Source organism: Oncorhynchus gorbuscha, linkage group LG01, assembly GCF_021184085.1.
Source record: "Oncorhynchus gorbuscha isolate QuinsamMale2020 ecotype Even-year linkage group LG01, OgorEven_v1.0, whole genome shotgun sequence".
NCBI classification, from domain to species: Eukaryota; Metazoa; Chordata; class Actinopteri; order Salmoniformes; family Salmonidae; genus Oncorhynchus; species Oncorhynchus gorbuscha.
In genome coordinates, this window is record NC_060173.1 from 41,059,779 (window position 1) to 41,081,906 (window position 22,128).

At 45.3% G+C, this 22,128-nt stretch overlaps 1 protein-coding gene across 1 annotated transcript in view; it reads left to right on the forward strand.

Moving 5' to 3' along the window:
• Positions 1-913: 913 nt before the first annotated feature.
• LOC124007154 (potassium voltage-gated channel subfamily G member 4-like) overlaps positions 914-22,128 on the forward strand; it is a 58,022-nt gene continuing 36,807 nt past the window's right edge. Inside the window, exons 1-2 of the mRNA XM_046317542.1 lie at positions 914-1,524; positions 5,227-6,131. Of these exons, the coding sequence (XP_046173498.1) occupies positions 5,382-6,131 (750 nt within the window). The 5' untranslated portion in view covers positions 914-1,524; positions 5,227-5,381. The remainder of the gene's footprint in view (positions 1,525-5,226; positions 6,132-22,128) is intronic.

Sequence of the window (22,128 nt, forward strand, 5' to 3'; positions counted from 1 at the left end):
GCGCTGAATGGGGCAAATGGTGGTCACACCAGATACTGACTGGTTTTCTGATCTACATCCCTACCTTTTCTTAAGGTATCTGTGACCAACAGATGCATATCTGTATTCCCAGTTATGTGAAATCCATAGATTAGGGTCTAATGAATTTATTTCAATTGACTGATTTACTTATCTGAACTGTAACTCAGTAAAATCTTTGAAATTGTTGCATGTTGCATTTATATTTTTGTCCTTGGTGAGTGAGGATGTGACGTTTGCATAATGCTGATAAAGGTAAGATAAAAAAAAAAAGGTGTACTGTACATCACAATGAGTGTCTGGATTGTATTTTGTACTTTTAGGTGTATGATAGCAACATGATGAGGTGTGTGTGTGGTTGGCTAGATGACTGTAGCACATGCACATAGGCTTAGCTATCCATAATATAGGTTTCTGTGAATAAATAATTGTTAGGCTATTGACTTCTTGCTGTTGGTGATGATCATGCAATGTTTCCTGGATCTGCCTGCCAGGTACAGTAGGTGATGGTTTTCGTGTTCTTTCTGTTCTGTTGGGGAGCAGTGCTGATGTTGATACACTGACAAGTGACTAAACTAACTGTATAACCCATGTTGACTGTAATAAAGACACATCCTAAACATAGGTGGTAAGACATGATGAAACCCTTTACCAGAACTCACCACATTGACCATTCCTTTAGAATGATTTGATGATCATAGGCTACCTCATACTCCTGCTAAATATGTTACATTTGATATGAGCTTATCTGTACCTATAGGTCTATATCAGATTAATGCCTAGTATTATCAGACTAAGGACCTTATTTCCCACTGCGACCATGATCCACCGCTGCATAAAAACATTATTGGGATCGAAATGATCCGCGCTCCCCAGTGTGAGGTATGAAGAGTAACAAAGCAGCAGAACCGCTTGCTGGCTACGGGATGGGAAATGTTAGCTTGGCGCCGGAGTTTGTCAGTCGATGGAATTACCCTATTGCCCGCAGAACAAGACTAGCATAGGCAGTGCTGCACTGAAAACCAAACACTACATCAGGATAGCCTACATTTGTTTTTTTGTTGTTGCTGGGGCTGTATGGTACGAGGGGGTCCATCGAATCTATCGCATTGTATTGTCGTAGCAATTAGCAGTAAAGGGAAAGGCAAAATGTGGTACTCAAAGTTAGGCTTTATGAGGTGACTTAACTGGTAAGGGAAAGGCACTTAAGCTACTCACGACACTCACCTACTCTTCGCAAACTTGGGGTAAGCTATACCCTACCCGTGCTCATCTGTGGAGCGCGCGCATCGCAACGCCTCTGCAGTACGGATCTTGTAACGGGACACTCCGCTTGTCTCATTTTCTCTCTTCGTATTTTGAAGACTTTTTAATCGCGTTTACAGGTTGGGACACTGTGGATCCCGTGGATACAACATGTAGCATCTGGTATTTTTCGGTGAGAGTGACTGATGTTGAATGATCAAACGGACTGAGAACTAGAGAGCTCTTCTCTTCACTAATATGGTACGTGACAAGTTTATTCAGTCTTCATTCTTATTATTCAACGTTCACGGTCAAATAATGTAGGCCTATTTGTCATGGTCATTGTGCTTATTGGAGTTTAATGTCAACTACAAATCTGATCATATCTTGGAAATAATAACATGAATATGATAGAATAGTAAATAGCTTAGATGTTATATAAAGTACAATCACCTTTACACTCCTCCTTTGATAAATTGCAATAACCAAAACAGCTGTTTGATCTGTTTAAAAATAAATAACCAATAGTCTATATGATATATAGTGAGAGCAGCCTCCGCTGTTTAACATGATGTAGCCTACAGTATTGTACAGTGACAGCCAATGATTTAGTGGGACGTTCAAGACAATAAGACAAGGCATTCAACACATACGGATAAGCTTTATAATAAAACATTAAAAGACGATTAGGCTATGGGTTTCATAAAATAGGCTACTTGTTATAATAGTCTGTAATAGCCTATTATTGTCGCCATGTAGCTTTGTAACTTGACGTAGAAATTCCTTGACTTTTTAAAGATTACTTCTATGCAGAATCACCCGTGTGTGTGTGTGTGTGTGTGTGTGTGTGTGTGTGTGTGTGTGTGTGTGTGTGTGTGTGTGTGTGTGTGTGTGTGTGTGTGTGTGTGTGTGTGTGTGTGTGTGTGTGTGTGTGTGTGTGTGTGTGTGTGTGTGTGTGTGTGTGTGTGTGTGTGTTCTGGGGGCCCATGCGCCTGTCATCGTTGTACATTTATTTTACATAGGCTATATATAAATAATTTTGATAGTAACCCTCCAAAAACGAATTCATAAACCTTTTTATTTTCCATATGTAGGCTACTAGGAAAATAAGTGTTTGTTTCTTGGGCTTCAGGGATGTGACTGAAAAAGTGACTCGGGCCTTTCAAAAGAAACAATTCAACAGTTTGAAAGAATAGGGGGATATCGGTGAAGAAATGCCGTGGTCAAGGTTATGACGGCGCCAGTGCAATGAGCGGAGCTTACTCACGTGGTCAAAGTACATATCAGACTGATAGACTCGTCCTTTTTAGGTAGGCCTAGTTCTTTATGAGTTTTAGTTTATAAAACGATCAGTTCGCAGAAGCGACAGTTACGGTGATGTAAGAACAGCTTGATTGCCATAGCAACTTCAGGTAAACTGGGTTGTGCTTCAAATGCAGCATCTCATTCTCCTTAATTGCCGGCCTCAACACGTTACAGAAAGAGATTACATGCATAGGAAGCTCTGGGGTCAGGTCGTCTGGATTCTGGACAGCCATTAAATTGGCAGATGCAAACAGATTATATTTAGCGGACAACAGTTCTTGAGGGCTTGAACAAAAAAAGTGGTTTGTGCTTTCGTGCTACTGGTGAATCGGAGTTTGAGTTGTGTGGTTGCAGTATCAACAGTCTATGCTACATCTTAGCATGCATCATGCAATTTACATTTTGCGCAGCGCAATGGACATATAATGCACAATGTCTCAGGAAAGACTGTCTGGGTCTACATTATTGCCACCTGCCCACAGTCTAAAATTTGCAGCATTGTCAGACAGTTTCGTGAAATGTTAGGCTTAACATTAGAAAATGTTGACCAAATAGGCCTGCCAATAAACATGTATCCATTTAGTAAAGCAAGTATATACCTGCAGTGGCAACACAGAAAGCCTATAATCCATTCAATTTCAGAACCATGAACAGCGATTGGTGGTCTATACGGGCCTAACTTCGTCCTCACAGGATTCCAGAGAAACTGCGTTATGCCGGTGGTGTGTGTGTGTGTATGTGTGTGTCTCTCAGGCTACATGGTTCTTAGGCTATTTCATGAAATGGCACGCAATGGATTTGTAATGGACCTATAGCAGATGGGAACTTGTGTCTCCTGTGTCTGTCACTAGTGAGCGCAGTGGAGGGAATGTTCCTGATAATGCCACTGCGCCGCTAAAACACTTATTTCAATTAACTTTCCACTCGGCAAAGCAACCAACCATCAGACGGGAATACTGTATTGCCAGTTATTCTATTAATAAATAGTGTATAATTCTCTCCCACCACGATGGAAATGAAACACCTTGACAGGAGTGATTTATTGAATCCCCTATGCAGAACTAGAGGAGTTACATTATGTAGCCCACCGCTGATTTAAACTGTAATTATCCACCAACTATTATCCACCTCCCTAATGTTCTCGAAGGTATATGCTAATAGCCCCACATGCTAAATTGACGGTGGCATTTTATATCACAATTCAAATGTGCAGTAGTAGAGGTGTGAAAAGCACTCCACTGTGCAACAAATCTAAGTAGTAGTCAGATCAGTTGGAGTCATAAACATCTTGAGAAAAGAGTAGCCCTGTTAGATATCTGTCACTATACCATATGGCATAAACATGACCACGCATTTCAAGCTTAATCCTCAGCTTTACTCATCCTCACAGGTAGAGATTCATACCCATTCATTTTGACAGGAAGAGTAATTACTCTGATGAGGATAGTCAGTGACTCTACTGACCATTTTCTTACATTTTTTATTTTATTTATTTAACTAGGCAAGTCAGTTAAGAACAAATTCTTATTTTCAATGATGCCCTAGGAACAGTGGGTTAACTGCCTGTTCAGGGGCAGAATGAGAGATTTGTACATTGTCAGCTCAGGGATTTGAACTTGCAACCTTTCAATTACTAGTCCAACACTCTAACCACTAGGCTACACTGCCGCCCCGCACCATACTACTGTACTGTACTGTACTACAGAGCATACCGCCATCCACATTGTCAGTGCTATAATGGAGCGCGTCAAGAGTTTCAAGTTCCTCGATGTCCACATCACTAAGGAATGGTCCACACACACCACCACAGTAGTGAAGAAGGCACGACAACGCCTCTTCCCCCTCAGGAGGCTGAAAAGATTTGGCATGTGCCCTCAGATCCTCAAACAGTTCTACATTGAGAGCATCTTGACTGGCTGCATCATCGCTTGGTATGCAACTGCTTGGCATCCTACCACAAGGCGCTACAGAGGGTAGTGGGGATGGCCCAATAAATCACGGGGGCTGAGCTCCCTGCCATCGAGGACTTCTATACCAGGCGGTGTCAGGGAAAGGTCCTAAAAATTGTCACCCAAGTCACAGACTGTTCTTTCTGCTCCCGCATGGCAAGTGATACTGATGCACCAAGTCTAGAACCAACAGGATCCTGAGCTTCTACCCCCAAGACTACTAAATAGCTAACCAAATAGCTACCCGGACCCCCTGCATTGACCCTCTTTGCACTCGTTTGACTCATCACATACGCTGCTGCAACTGTTTATTATCTATCATTATCTAGCATAGTCACTTTACCCTTACCTATATGTACATATCTACCACAATTACCTTGTACCCCTGCACCTCAACTTGGTACTGGTACCCCGTGTATACAGCCAAGTTATAATTACTCATTGTGTATTTATCCCTTGTGTTATTAATATATTTTTTTCTTCTGAACTTTGGAAAGTAAGTAAGCCTTTCACTGTTAGTCTACACCTATTGTTTACGAAGCATGTGACAAGTACAATTGTATTTTATTTGACAGTGCAGTACTGAGCTCTGATCCATTATGGAGTCACTGATGTCAGTGTCTGGACTAGGGATGTACTATAGATGAGGAGGAGCCTCTACACCACTGCAGAGATTTAATGGCCTTCTTCTCTTCTCTCTCTCTTTCAGTGTCTGCATGACACCACCAGCCTGGGACCCACTTGATCCTTCTGCAGAGCCTGAAGGGACTCACCTGATCCCCAGCCCCGGGATGCCCAACACCAAGACCAGCCACTGAGCCCCAAGTGTGACCAGCCCAGCCGGCCACCCACCCCGATGCCGCCATGCCTATCATCAGCAATGCAAACCACGACTTCAGCAACCTCTCGGCCAGCGATGATAGCAGCCTCGATGCCATCTTCACCCAGATCCCTGAGACGGAGACGGTCAAGGGTGTCTACTACCAGAGGGCCCAGTTCATCAGACGACCAGAGGACCTACTGTCGGTGGACCACGGTCTACTAGCGGTCATCAACGTGGGAGGCAACCGCTACACTTTTCCCTGGAGCACGCTGGAGCAGTTTCCCTTGACCCGGCTGGGACGGCTCTGTGGCCTCAGCAGCCCAGAGGAGATTGCCGGCGTGTGTGACGACTACGACGAGACACGGCGAGAGTTCTTCTTTGACCGCAGCCCCTCGGCCTTCCGCGTCATCCTCAACTTCCTGGCGGCAGGGAAGCTGCGCATGCTAAGGGAGATGTGTGTGCTGTCGCTAAATGATGAGCTGCTCTACTGGGGCGTAGAGATGACCTACATGGAGCGCTGCTGCAAGAGGAAGATGTACACGCGCATCGAGGAGATGAAGGAACACGAGCGGCAGGAGGAAGAGCAAAGGCAGAGGCACGCCATGCTGCGCCCCCCAGTTGAGGAGACACGCTATCGCAAGTTCATGAACCAGCTGAGGGATATGGTGGAGAATCCCCAGTCTGGCCTGCCAGGAAAGATCTTTGCCTGCCTGTCCGTGGTGATGGTAGCAGTGACCGTCATCAGCCTGTGTATCAGCACCATGCCAGACCTCAGGGAGGAGGAGGACAGGGTGAGTGAGGCCAATCCCCCGCAACCCCCAAAACATTAACAATGACCTCCATAGTGCCATTAAGGCTGTAGCTTTAGAAATATCCACCAAGGTAACTTACATTTGTCACCCTCACTGGAGTGTGTCTCGTTTATGTGTGTGTGTGTGTGTGTGTGTGTGTGTGTGTGTGTGTGTGTGTGTGTGTGTGTGTGTGTGTGTGTGTGTGTGTGTGTGTGTGTGTGTGTGTGTGTGTGTGTGTGTGTGTGTGTGTGTGTGTGTGTGTGTGTGTGTGTGTGTGTTTGGGGCCTCCTCGACAGGTTAGTTTTCCTTGGACTCGTGATTCCTTGTGATTAAGGACATTGCTTTAAGCCACAGTGATTCATCCTCACATCAGATTTATTCTGAAAGACAGTATGTCCATTAACAACAATTATCAATATGCTGGCAATAGCACAAACAGGGCATGAACAAGCTCCGAAATTACTTCTCACTTTATTACCCTGCACCCAATGTCAGGTGTGTGTGTGTGTGCGTATGTGTGCGCGTGTGTGTATGCATGCATGCGTGTGTGTGTGCAATATGTGTATAGTTTTTGTCGTGTTTGTGTGCATTTCAACTGATTCATATTCTTCTCAGTTGGCTGCATACAGTATAATGCAGCTAAATTGGTCTTTCAGTCACTGACCATCAAAAGTTGCATGCAGGACACGCTTTCCTTCACGCACACACAGACACACACTCTCCCTCTCACACACACATTGACACATGCTCTCCCGCACACACACACACACACACACACACACACACACACACACACACACACACACACACACACACACACACACACACACACACACACACACACACACACACACACACACACACACACACACACACACACGGACTGGGATATGTTCCGGGTTGCCTCTAAGAATAACATTGACGTACACACTGACACGGTGACTGAGTTCATCAGGAAGTGTATAGGGGATGTTGGCAGGGAGTCCAGACAATCAGGGATTACAAGTGGAAAACCAGCAACGTCGCGGACACCGACGTCTTGCACCCAGAAAGGCTAAACACCTTTTATTGAGGATAACACAGTGCCAACAACGCGGGCCGCTCCCGAGGACTGTGGGCTCTTGTTCTCTGTGGCTGAATTGAGTAAGACGTTCAAGCGTGTTAACCCTTGCAAGGCTGCTGGTCCAGACAGCATCCCTAGCCGCGTCCTCAGAGCATGTGCAAACCATCTGGCTGTAGTGTTTACGGAGATTATAAATCTCTCCCTATCCCAGTCTACTTGCTTCAAGATGTCCTCCATTGTTCCTGTCACAAAGAAAGCGAAGGTAACTGAACTAAATGACCATCGCCTCGTAGCACTCACTTCTGTCAACATGAAGTGCTTTGAAAGACTAGTTAAAGATCATATCACTTTGTCGTGACTTTACTTTCATTAATCTGATGACTATTATTTATCATATCAACTAACTATGTTTAATTGTTACCTGATTAACTTGTTGAGTGTAGGGGGGGCAGTATTTTGATGTTTGGATGAAAAACGTACCCAAATGAAACTGCCTATTTCTCAGGCCCAGAATCTAGAATATGCATCTAATTGTCAGATTAGGATAGAAAACACTCTAAAACTGTCAAAATATTGTCTGTGAGTATAACAGACCTGATATTGCCGGTCGAAAACCTGAGGAAAATCCAACCAGGAAGTGTTTTTTTCCTGAAAGTTCTCTGTTCAGACATAGTTTCAGGCTTTTATTCTGAAAAAATTAGAGAGAAAGATCACAATTGCATCATTGGATGGCTGGGTGCCAGCAGCGTTTTGCATGCGCCAACAGAGTAGAGCAGACATTTTCTCTCTCTCTCCTGTTGAAGAAGCTACAGTCCGGTTGAAATATGATCGATTATATATTGTAAAAACAACCTGAGGATTGATTATAAAAAACGTTTGACATGTTTCTACGAACTTTACGGATACTATTTGGAGTTTTCGTCTGCCCGGTCGTGACTGCTCGAGCCTATGGATTTCTGAACATAACGCGCCAACCAAATGGAGGTATTTTGGATATAAAAATAATCTTTATTGAACAAAAGGAACATTTATTGTGTAACTGGGAGTCTCGTGAGTGCAAACATCCGAAGATCATCAAAGGTAAGCGATTCATTTTATTGCTTTTCTGAATTTTGTGACCAATCTACTTTGCTGCTAGCTGTTTGTAATGTTTTGTCTGCTGAGAGAGATGTCCTTACATAAACGCTTGGCATGCTTTCGCCGAAAATCTTTTTTGAAATCTGACATGCCAGGTGGATTAACAACAAGCTAAGCTGTGTTTTGCTATATTGCACTTGTGATTTCATGAAATGTAAATATTTTTAGTAATTTAATTTGAATTTGGCGCTCTGCAATTCAGCGGATGTTGACGAAAATGATCCCGCTAACGGGATGGGTGCGTCAAGAAGTTCAATTAATCATGTAACAATTAACTCATTAGGAATTTGGGGCACTTACAAGAGCGATTCTTTAAAGAGTTACCCATCTCCCAAATTAAACTCTAAAGGTCTTTACCTATCACATCCATCAAACAGTCAAGGTATTAAATCATAATCTCTTATCATATCATCCTGAACAGTCGTAATCTTCTAGGATCTGCAAAATCCCCAGACTTACTCATGATTCAGTACTACACAAATCGGTTTAATTATTTATTTACTAGCTAACTAAATAATAACACACAATAAACATACACACATAATACTTGAGAAATAGGTCCCAAATAGACGGACAACATATGGCGGCTTGTTACATAGAAAATGAAGAGGGGGGAAAGAGAGAGAAAAAAGGACACTCATTGTTGATAGATTTTAGAACTATTCCCACAGTAATCATATACTTTGCACACGAACCGCCGCCCATTTTAAGTATGAAATCATTCATGTATTTAACGTTAAGTGTGAATGCCTTCGTTCGCCGTTTATCTCTGTCGGAACCAGCCCTCCTTAGGAAGGTTGTTGGTCTTTCAGCGGCAAGCTTGTATGGCTCCGAATGTCCGAAAGGGGTCTCCCCTTTTCTACTGTTGTTCACTCTGGAAGATAGCTAGCCAGCCATGTCGACGGTTCCCATTGGTGATGAGTGTAGTAAGATACTGTGATTTAAGAAGAGTAATACAGTAGGATGATTTGAAGAGTAGTAGGATGGTCCAACTTAGATTTGCTTTTCTAGATATTTGACTTAGGAACAGCTGATCAGCCGTACCAGTGATTGTCTGTTCTAATGTTAATCTCTGTTGGCAATCCTTTTATGCACTCTGGCCAAAGGGGACATCTCCGTCAGTCTGACACGCTCTCTGACCTCACTCGGGGTGCGGCTACTTACTATGCACAGTTTTTAAGAGATAGATTCTCTTATGGCTCCTAAAATCACATTCATATCTTAACAAAACTACTTTCTACATTTTTCATATTTCATGTACAGTATTTCCTTTATAACCTTTTAAAAGATATCACAAAATAAAAACCAATAGGACATTATTTTTCTTCAGATCCCCTCTGAACATTCCCCACATTCTTATGTTAGAAATATTTTTCCAGTATTCACTTTTTGAACGTGTTAGAGTTTCAGCGTGAACAGCCAAAGTCATTCCTTTGGATCACACTGGAGGGGAAAGAGAGGGCCTGGCTACTGTCATCCACCGCCAAGCTGATCTGACCCATCCTGATCCTCACAGGACAGTCATTATAGTCCTCCTCTGGTGGGTTCAATCTTGGAAGGATTCTGCAAGTTGCAACTTACCATAAAAATGATCACGGGATGTCCTGGTTTGTGGATCATCGTAGCAGTCCCCCTCTGCTGGTTTACCTTGGTAGGATTTCTGCAAGCTGCAGACCCCCACAAGAATGGCCACGGGATGTCAAGGTTGTGGATTGTCGTTCCGGACCCGTCGTCCGGTTGTCCAGGCTGGTGGATCTAGGCAGTAACTTACTTAGACAGACGTTATTAACACACAACATTAACATTGGGGCAGCATTGGGGATGCAGGTAGCCTAATGGTTAGAGCGTTGGGCCAGTAACCAAAAGGTTGTTAGATCAAATCCCTGAGCTGACAAGGTAAAAATCTGTCATTCTACCCCTGAACAAGGGACTTAACCCACTGTTCCTAGGCCATCATTGTAAAAATGATTTGTTCTTAAACCTGTTATGGCTGCAATCCTGATACTGGGGTCAATATGACAACTACCAGTGAAAATAGAGGGCGCCAAATTCATTTCTTTGTATTTTCTTCTACCAGATCTATCGTGTTATATTCTCCTACATTCAATTCACATTTCCACGAAATTCAGAGTGTTTCCTGTCAAATGATACCAAGAATATGCATATCCTTGCTTCTGGGCCTGAGCTACATGTCATGGAGGTGAAAGAGGACCCAAAAGCGACTTGGCGAAAACAGAGTCTTTAATCCAGTAAAGTAAATACAAACAAAAAAACACAACTTTCACTCGATATGACGAGGACAAACTGGAGACTCGAACTTGAACAGCAGGTGAACAGCAGGTTGCCTCGGGAAGGCACTTGAACCAGACAGACTCAGACACCTGCTCACCACGCAGCATCTGAGGAAAACACGACACGACAGGGCGATACACAAACACAGCACGGTGAATACTAAACAAGGAACCGACAGGACAGGAACGGAACACAAAGGAAGAAATAGGGACTCTAATCAGGGGAAAGGATCGGGAACAGGTGTGGGAAGACTAAATGATTGATTAGGGGAATAGGAACAGCTGGGAGCAGGAACGGAACGATAGAGAGAAGAGAGAGCGAGAGAGTGAGAGAGGGAGGGGAGAGAGAGGGATAGAAAGAGGGAAAGAACCTAATAAGACCAGCAGAGGGAAACGAATAGAATGGGAAGCACAGGGACAAGACAAGATAATAAATGACAAAACATGACAGTACCCCCCACTCACCGAGCGCCTCCTGGCGCACTCGAGGAGGAATCCTGGCGGCAACGGAGGAAATCATCAATGAGTGAACGGTCCAGCACGTCCCGAGACGGAACCCAACTCCTCTCCTCAGGACCGTAACCCTCCCAATCCACTAAGTATTGGTGACCCCGTCCCCGAGAACGCATGTCCATGATCTTATGTACCTTGTAAATAGGTGCGCTCTCGACAAGGACGGGAGGGGGAGGGAAGACGAACGGGGTGCGAAGAAAGGGCTTAACACAGGAGACATGGAAGACAGGATGGACGCGACGAAGATGTCGCGGAAGAAGCAGTCGCACAGCGACAGGATTGACGACCTGGGAGACACGGAACGGACCAATGAACCGCGGAGTCAACTTACGAGAAGCTGTCGTAAGAGGAAGGTTGCGAGTGGAAAGCCACACTCTCTGGCCGCAACAATACCTTGGACTCTTAATCCTGCGTTTATTGGCGGCTCTCACAGTCTGTGCCCTGTAACGGCAAAGTGCAGACCTCACCCTCCTCCAGGTGCGCTCACAACGTTGGACAAACGCTTGAGCGGAGGGAACGCTGGACTCGGCAAGCTGGGATGAGAACAGAGGAGGCTGGTAACCCAGACTACTCTGAAACGGAGATAACCCGGTAGCAGACGAAGGAAGCGAATTGTGAGCGTATTCTGCCCAGGGGAGCTGTTCTGCCCAAGACGCAGGGTTTCTGAAAGAAAGGCTGCGTAGTATGCGACCAATCGTCTGATTGGCCCTCTCTGCTTGCCCGTTAGACTGGGGATGAAACCCGGAAGAGAGACTGACGGACGCACCAATCAAATGACAGAACTCCCTCCAAAACTGTGACGTGAATTGCGGGCCTCTGTCTGAAACGGCGTCTAACGGGAGGCCATGAATTCTGAATACATTCTCGATAATGATTTGTGCCGTCTCCTTAGCGGAAGGAAGTTTAGCGAGGGGAATGAAATGTGCCGCCTTAGAGAACCTATCGACAACCGTAAGAATCACAGTCTTCCCCGCAGACAAAGGCAGACCGGTAATGAAGTCTAGGGCGATGTGAGACCATGGTCGAGAAGGAATGGGGAGCGGTCTGAGACGACCGGCAGGAGGAGAGTTACCCGACTTAGTCTGCGCGCAGTCCGAACAAGCAGCCACGAAACGGCGCGTGTCACGCTCCTGAGTCGGCCACCAAAAGCGCTGGCGAATAGACGCAAGAGTGCCTCGAACACCGGGATGACCAGCTAACTTGGCAGAGTGAGCCCACTGAAGAACAGCCAGACGAGTGGAAACAGGAACGAAAAGGAGGTTACTAGGACAAGCGCGCGGCGACGCAGTGTGCGTGAGTGCTTGCTTAACCTGTCTTTCAATTCCCCAGACTGTTAACCCGACAACACGCCCATAAGGAAGAATCCCCTCGGGATCAGTAGAAGCCACAGAAGAACTAAACAGACGGGATAAGGCATCAGGCTTGGTGTTCTTGCTACCCGGACGGTAAGAAATCACAAACTCGAAACGAGCGAAAAACAACGCCCAACGAGCTTGACGGGCATTAAGTCGTTTGGCAGAACGGATGTACTCAAGGTTCTTATGGTCTGTCCAAACGACAAAAGGAACGGTCGCCCCCTCCAACCACTGTCGCCATTCGCCTAGGGCTAAGCGAATGGCGAGCAGTTCACGGTTACCCACATCATAGTTGCGCTCAGATGGCGACAGGCGATGAGAAAAATAAGCGCAAGGATGAACCTTATCGTCAGACTGGAAGCGCTGGGATAGAATGGCTCCCACGCCTACCTCTGAAGCGTCAACCTCGACAATGAATTGTCTAGTGACGTCAGGAGTAACGAGGATAGGAGCGGACGTAAAACGTTCTTTTAGAAGATCAAAAGCTCCCTGGGCGGAACCGGACCACTTAAAACACGTCTTGACAGAAGTAAGAGCTGTGAGAGGGGCAGCAACTTGACCGAAATTACGAATGAAATGCCGATAGAAATTAGCGAAACCTAAAAAGCGCTGCAACTCGACACGTGACCTTGGAACGGGCCAATCACTGACAGCTTGGACCTTAGCGGAATCCATCTGAATGCCTTCAGCGGAAATAACGGAACCGAGAAAAGTAACGGAGGAGACATGAAAAGAGCACTTCTCAGACTTTACGTAGAGACAATTCTCTAAAAGGCGCTGTAGAACACGTCGAACGTGCTGAACATGAATCTCGAGTGACGGAGAAAAAATCAGGATATCGTCAAGATAGACAAAAACAAAGATGTTCAGCATGTCTCTCAGAACATCATTAACTAATGCCTGAAAAACAGCTGGCGCATTGGCGAGACCAAACGGCAGAACCCGGTACTCAAAATGCCCTAACGGAGTGTTAAACGCCGTTTTCCACTCGTCCCCCTCTCTGATGCGCACGAGATGGTAAGCGTTACGAAGGTCCAACTTAGTAAAGCACCTGGCTCCCTGCAGAATCTCGAAGGCTGATGACATAAGGGGAAGCGGATAACGATTCTTAACCGTTATGTCATTCAGCCCTCGATAATCCACGCAGGGGCGCAGAGTACCGTCCTTCTTCTTAACAAAAAGAACCCCGCCCCGGCCGGAGAGGAAGAAGGCACTATGGTACCGGCGTCAAGAGACACAGACAAATAATCCTCGAGAGCCTTACGTTCGGGAGCCGACAGAGAGTATAGTCTACCCCGAGGAGGAGTGGTCCCCGGAAGGAGATCAATACTACAATCATACGACCGGTGAGGAGGAAGGGAGTTGGCTCGGGACCGACTGAAGACCGTGCGCAGATCATGATATTCCTCCGGCACTCCTGTCAAATCGCCAGGTTCCTCCTGAGAAGTAGGGACAGAAGAAACGGGAGGGATGGCAGACATTAAACACTTCACATGACAAGAAACGTTCCAGGATAGGATAGAATTACTAGACCAATTAATTGAAGGATTATGACATACTAACCAGGGATGACCCAAAACAACAGGTGTAAACGGTGAACGAAAAATCAAAAAAGAAATAGTCTCACTGTGGTTACCAGATACTGTGAGGGTTAAAGGTAGTGTCTCAAATCTGATACTGGGAAGATGACTACCATCTAAGGCGAACATGGGCGTAGGCTTCTCTAACTCTCTGAAAGGAATGTCATGTTCCCGAACCCATGCTTCGTCCATGAAACAACCCTCAGCCCCAGAGTCTATCAAGGCACTACATGTAGCACCCGAACCGGTCCAGCGTAGATGGACCGACAAAGTAGTACAGGATCTTGATGGAGAGACTTGAGTAGTTGCGCTCACCTGTAGCCCTCCGCTTACAGATGAGCTCTGGCTTTTACTGGACATGAATTAACAAAATGTCCAGCAACTCCGCAATAGAGGCACAGGCGGTTGGTGATCCTCCGTTCCCTCTCCTTAGTCGAGATGCGAATCCCTCCCAGCTGCATGGGCTCAGACTCTGAGCCAGAGGAGGGAGATGGTTGCGATGCGGAGCAGGGAAACACCGTTGATGCGAGCTCTCTTCCACGAGCCCGGTGACGAAGATCTACCCGTCGTTCTATGCGGATGGCGAGAGCAATCAAAGAGTCCACATCTGAAGGAACCTCCCGGGAGAGAATCTCATCCTTAACCACTGCGTGGAGTCCCTCCAGAAAACGAGCGAGCAGCGCCGGCTCGTTCCACTCACTAGAGGCAGCAAGAGTGCGAAACTCAATAGAATAATCCGTTATGGACCGTTCACCTTGGCATAAGGAAGCCAGGGCCCTAGAAGCCTCCCTACCAAAAACTGAACGGTCAAAAACCCGAATCATCTCCTCTTTAAAGTTCTGGAACTTGTTAGAGCAATCAGCCCTTGCCTCCCAGATAGCTGTGCCCCATTCTCGAGCCCGGCCAGTAAGGAGTGAAATGACGTAAGCAACCCGAGCTCTCTCTCTAGAGTATGTGTTGGGTTGGAGAGAGAACACAATCTCACACTGCGTGAGAAAGGAGCGGCACTCAGTGGGCTGCCCGGAGTAGCAAGGTGGGTTATTAACCCTAGGTTCTGGAGGCTCGGCAGGCCAGGAAGTAACAGGTGGCACGAGACGTAGACTCTGGAACTGTCCAGAGAGGTCGGAAACCTGAGCGGCCAGGTTCTCCACGGCATGGCGAGCAGCAGACAATTCCTGCTCGTGTCTGCCGAGCATGGCTCCTTGGATCTTGACGGCAGTGTAACGAGCGTCTGAAGTCGCTGGGTCCATTCCTTGGTCGGTTCCTTCTGTCATGGTGGTGAAAGAGGACCCAAAAGCGACTTGGCGAAAACAGAGTCTTTAATCCAGTAAAGTAAATACAAACAAAAAAACACAACTTTCACTCGATATGACGAGGACAAACTGGAGACTCGAACTTGAACAGCAGGTGAACAGCAGGTTGCCTCGGGAAGGCACTTGAACCAGACAGACTCAGACACCTGCTCACCACGCAGCATCTGAGGAAAACACGACACGACAGGGCGATACACAAACACAGCACGGTGAATACTAAACAAGGAACCGACAGGACAGGAACGGAACACAAAGGAAGAAATAGGGACTCTAATCAGGGGAAAGGATCGGGAACAGGTGTGGGAAGACTAAATGATTGATTAGGGGAATAGGAACAGCTGGGAGCAGGAACGGAACGATAGAGAGAAGAGAGAGCGAGAGAGTGAGAGAGGGAGGGGGAGAGAGAGGGATAGAAAGAGGGAAAGAACCTAATAAGACCAGCAGAGGGAAACGAATAGAATGGGAAGCACAGGGACAAGACAAGATAATAAATGACAAAACATGACACTACAGGCAGTTAGATTAGATTAGGGTATGTATTTAGGCGGAAATTGAGAAGAAGGGGGGTACCCCAAAGCAGTTAATTATAAATAGTAATTGCTATTAGCATATTGTAGTTCCATGTCAGCTGAGTGTTCTAAAAATATGACTGCTTGTGTTGTCAACCTTTCCTCAGTTAGCGCTAGGACAAATGTAGCCTACATATTTCCGGTTTGGATGATTGTGTTATGCTGAAGCTACTGCTGTGAATGTCTGAACATTGCATCCAAAAATAAACTGCTCACATTCTGGATATAACTTTGTAAGGACTGTGTTTGTGCAAAATGTTTCTGAAAAAACAGTGTGGCCAGCTCAAATGCTGATTGTTGAGTCATTCGAAACTGGACGTTCTAATCACACCGGTTTGATCTTACGCTACAGGGACCACTGTAGAATGATTACACCCATGTGTTGGTACTTGAGAAACGGTTAACCATCAGAAGAGTGTTTTGGAGATTCCCTTCTATGTGTTGCAATCTGAGTGACTACTACCTCCTCTGTCGCTGTTATCAAGGGCAATTTGTTCGGTCTCTAACCTTCTTACTGACTGTGGCCGGACTGACCATTGCTGGCATTGGTACTGGTACCCAAGGGGACCAGATATCCTACCAATTCATTCAGAAATGTTATCCTATCGGAACACATGATTAGAGCATTTTACTAGTTACATTATAGTTGACACTACGCATGGCAAGGAACGATTATTGTTACCATTTGGTTTTGGAGGTGGAAAGTCCACTGGACTTCTTTTACGACCAGTGTGGTACACATCAGTAATATCTCAGGTATATTCTAAGGTTATCCCCGTTGAGGGACTTGTCGGCCCGCTCCTCTCTGTTCTCCTGGGGAAGTTTACAACTGGATTTGTTTCCTGATCGGGTGGCCTCGTGAAGTGTTGCACATAGTCTCGAACCCCCCCACCTCCACTGGCCTAGTATCCCCCCCAAAAGTAGAAATCAAAATAATGGGGTGCAAAGGAGCTAAATAAATTAAATACAGAAGGGACAGAGGTAGTTGTTTGGGCTAAATTATAGGTGGGCTATGTACAGGTGTAGTAATCTGTGAGCTGCTCTGACAGTTGGTGCTTAAAACTAGTGAGGGAGATAAGTGTTTCCAGTTTCAGAGATTTTTGTAGTTCGTTCCAGTCATTGGCAGCAGAGAACTGGAAGGAGAGGCGGCCAAAGAAAGAATTGGTTTTGGGGGTGACTAGAGAGATATACCTACTGGAGCGTGTGCTACAGGTGGGAGATGCTATGGTGACCAGTGAGCTGAGATAAGGGGGGACTTTACCTAGCAGGGTCTTGTAGATGACATGGAGCCAGTGGGTTTGGCGACGAGTATGAAGCGAGGGCCAGCCAACGAGAGCGTACAGGTCGCAATGGTGGGTAGTATATGGGGCTTTGGTGATAAAACGGATTGCACTGTGATAGACTGCATCCAATTTGTTGAGTAGGGTATTGGAGGCTATTTTGTAAATGACATCGCCAAAGTCGAGGATTGGTAGGATGGTCAGTTTTACAAGGGTATGTTTGGCAGCATGAGTGAAGGATGCTTTGTTGCAAAATAGGAAGCCAATTCTAGATTTAACTTTGGATTGGAGATGTTTGATATGGGTCTGGAAGGAGAGTTTACCGTATAACCAGACACCTAAGTATTTGTAGTTGTCCACGTATTCTAAGTCAGAGCCGTCCAGAGTAGTGATGTTGGACAGGCGGGCAGGTGCAGGTAGCGATCGTTTGAAGAGCATGCATTTAGTTTGACTTGTATTTAAGAGCAATTGGAGGCCACGGAAGGAGAGTTGTTTGGCATTGAAGCTTGCCTGGAGGGTTGTTAACACAGTGTCCAAAGAAGGGCCAGAAGTATACAGAATGGTGTCGTCTGCGTAGAGGTGGATCAGAGACTCACCAGCAGCAAGAGCGACCTCATTGATGTATACAGAGAAGAGAGTCGGTCCAAGAATTGAACCCTGTCGCACCCCCATAGAGACTGCCAGAGGTCCCGGACAGCTGACCCTCCGATTTGACACACTGAACTCTATCAGAGAAGTAGTTGGTGAACCAGGCGAGGCAATCATTTGAGAAACCAGGGCTGTCGAATCTGCCGATGAGGATGTGGTGATTGACAGAGTCGAAAGCCTTGGCCAGATCAATGAATACGGCTGCACAGTAATGTTTCTTATCAATGGCGGTTAAGATAACGTTTAGGACCTTGAGTGTGGCTGAGGTGCACCCATGACCAGCTCTGAAACCAGATTGCATAGCAGAGAAGGTATGGTGAGATTCGAAATGGTCGGTAATCTGTTTGTTGACTTGGCTTTTGAAGACCTTAGAAAGGCATGGTAGGATAGATATAGGTCTGTAGCAGTTTGGGTCAAGAGGGTCCCCCCCTTCGAAGAGGGGGATGACCGCAGCTGCTTTCCAATCTTTGGGAATCTCATACAACACGAAAGAGAGGTTGAAGAGGCTAGTAATAGGGGTGGCAACAATTTCGGCAGATAATTTTAGAAAGAAAGGGTCCAGATTGTCTAGCCTGGCTTATTTGTAGGGGTCCAGATTTTGCAGCTCTTTCAGAACATCAGCTGAACGGATTTGGGAGAAGGAGAAATGGGGAAGGCTTGGGAGAGTTGCTGTGGGGCAAAGTAAAGGTATTGGAGTGGCCATCACGAAGCCCTGACCTTAATCCTATAGAAAATTTGTGGGCAGAACAGAACAAGCGTGTGCGAGCAAGGAGGCCTAAAAAAGCTGACTCAGTTACACCAGCTGTCAGGAGGAATGGTCCAGAATTCACCCAACTTATTGTGGGAAGCTTGCGGAAGGCTACCCAAAACATTTGACCCAAGTTAAACAATTTAAAGGCAATGCTACCAAATACTAATTGAGTGTATGTCAACTTCTGACCCACTGGGAATGTGATGAAAGAAATAAAAGCTGAAATAAATCATTCTCTCTACTATTATTCTGACATTTCACATTCTTAAAATAAGGTGGTGATCCTAACTGACCTAAGACAGAGAATTTTTACTAGGATTAAATGTCAGAAATGGTGAAAAACTGAGTTTAAATGTAGTTGGCTAAGGTGTATGTAAACTTCCGACTTCAACTGTATATACACACAGTGCATTCGGAAAGTATTCAGACCCCTTCCCTTTTCCACATTTTGATAAGTAACAGCCTTACCCTATAATGGATTTAATAAAAAATAAACATCATAAATAGACACACAATACCCCATAATGACAAAGCAAAAACAGGTTTTTAGATTTTTTTTGCAAAAGTATAAATAAAAAAAACTGAAATATCACATTGACATGAATATTCACACTTTACTCAGTACTTTGATGAAGCACTTTTGGCAGCGATCTTCTTGGGTACAAGCTTAGCACACCTGTGTTTGGGGATATTCTCCCATTCTTCTCTGCAGATCCTCTCAAACTCTGTCAGGTTTGATGGGGAGCGTTGCTGTACAGCTATTTTCAGGTCTCTCCAGAGATGTTAGATTGGGCTCAAGTCCAGGCTCTGGCTTGACCCAAAGCCACTCCTGCCTTGTCTTGGCTTTGTGTTTGTCCTGTTGAAAGGTGAACCTTTGCCCCAGTCTGAAGTCTTGAGTGCTCTGGAGCAGGTTTTCATCAAGGATGTCTCTGAACTTTGCTCCGTTCACTTTTCCCTCAATTGTGACTAGTCTCCCAGTCCCTGCCACTGAAAAACATCCCCACAGCATGATTCTGCCACCACCATGTTTCGCCGTAGTGATGGTGCCAGGTTTCCTCCAGACGTGGCGCTTGGCATTCAGGCCAAAGAGTTCAATCTTGGTTTCAGCAGACCAGAGAATCTGGTTTCTCATGGTCTGAGAGTCCTTTAGGTGCCTTTTGGCAAACTCCAAGCGGTCTGTCATGTGCCTTTTACTGAGGAGAGTCTTCCATCTGGCCACTCTACCATAAAGGCCTGATTAGTGCTGCAGAGATGGTTGTCCTTGTGGAAGGTTCTCCCATCTACACAGAGGAACTCTGAAGTGCTGTCAGAGTGACCATCGGGTCACATCCCTGACCAAGACCCTTTCCCCAGATTGATCAGTTTGGCCGGGCGGCCAGCTCTAGGAAGAGTCTTGGTGGTTCCAATCTTCTTAAATTTAATAATGATGGAGGCCACTGTGTTCTTAATGACGTTTAACCTCTTGCTCCTACCTGGCACGCAGGCGTCCCATCTAGAGCTCTGGAAATGCAAATGCGCTACGCTAAATGCTAATAGTATTAGTTAAAACTCAAACGTTCATTAAAATACACATGCAGGGTATTGAATTAAAGCTACACTCGTTGTGAATCCAGGCAACAAGTCAGATTTTTAAAATGCTTTTCAGCGAAAGCATTGGAGAAGCTATTATCTGATAGCATGTAACACCCCAAAAGACCCGCAGGGGACGTAAACCAAATAATTAGCATAGTCGGCGCTACACAAACCGCACAAATAAAATATAAAACATTCATTACCTTTGACCATCTTCTTTGTTGGTACTCCTAGATGTCCCATAATCACTATTGGGTCTTTTTTTCGATTAAATCGGTCCATATATAGCCTAGATATCGATCTATGAAGACTGTGTGATAAACGGAAAAAAATAGCGTCTTATAACGTAACGTAATTTTTTAAAATTAAAAAAGTCGATGATAAACTTTCACAAAACACTTCGAAATACTTTTGTAATGCAACTTTAGGTATTAGTAAACGTTAATAAGCGATCAAATTAATCACGAGACGAAGTGTTTTCTATAGGGGTCCGTCTGGAAATAATGTCCGTGTATTTCTCAACCAAAATATCTGGTCGGAGACCTGAAGAAAAAGCCTGTCTCTTGTTCGTTTGACCAAGAAACAAAGAATTGGCAAATGACAAGACTGTTGACATCGTGTGGAAGCTGTAGGTACTGCAACCTCAGCCCTATTTAATGTCGTTCGCCCATAACAATGGGTTGAAGCGGCGGATGGATATATTTTTCCACTTTCAGTGATCAGATTTTCCTGCACTTTTCGATGAAACGCACGTTCTGTTATAGTCACAGCCGTGATTTAACCAGTTTTATAAACGTCTGAGTGTTTTCTATCCACACATACTAATCATATGCATATACTATATTCCTGGCCTGAGTAACAGGGCGCTGAAATGTTGCGCGATTTTTAACAGAATGTTCGAAAAAGTAGGGGGTAGGAGTAACAGGTTAATGCTGCAGAATTGTTTTGGTACCCTTCCCCGGATTTGTGCCTCGACACAATTCCTTCAACCTCATGGCTTGTTTTTTGCCTTTCCGGATCATGCTCAATCAATTGAAATTACCGTTGACTCCAATCACGTTGTGGAAACATCTCAAGGATGATCAATTTAATTTTTAGAAACGGGCTGTAACGTAACAAAATGTGGAAAAAGTCAAGGAGTCTGAATACTTTCCGAAGGCACTGTATATACTCCGGACTCTGACACTGCTCGTGCTAATATTTATATATTTCTTAATACCTTTCTTTTACTTTTAGACTTATGTGAATTGTTAGATATTACTGCACTGTGGAGCTAGGAATACAAGCATTTCGATACACCTGCAATAACATCTGCTAAATATGTGTATGCGACCAATAAAATGGAATTTCATTTTGACACACACGCCACTCTAATGCCCCAGCAAGATTGCCTGTGGAGGTCTGTTCCCTAGCTTAGCGTGTGCTCCCATCTGTGTCTGCTCATAGCAGCAGGGAATAATAAAGTCAGCCCAGCGAGACCTCCCCAATGTCAGTCAACAGTGGGAAGTAATGAACTGGGCCCAGCCAGACCTTCCAATGTCAGCTAACACACACACGGCTAATAATGAACTCGCTGCATTGTAACCACAGCGGGTGCTGACACACTGTGGTTTCCTCAGACACTGGAGCTCTATGGGCAAAACTATCACATCATCACGGCAGAAGTCACATTCACAATCATATCATAGTATTCTCTGGCAGTGTCGCCAGTATTGGGCAGAGAGCGAGAGAGAGAGAAAGAGAGAATGTTCAAAGTTTGTGTGTGGTGTGTATGCTTGTGTGCCAGCGGGGTGTGACGTACAATTGAGGGAAGCTAGAGAAGGTCCAGCCGCAATTGGTCTTGCAGGAGCTGCCGGCATGTAATATTTAATTCACACAGTAGGGCTGTTAGTCACTGTCTCTGGCTGGCGTGGTGGCATGGGCCG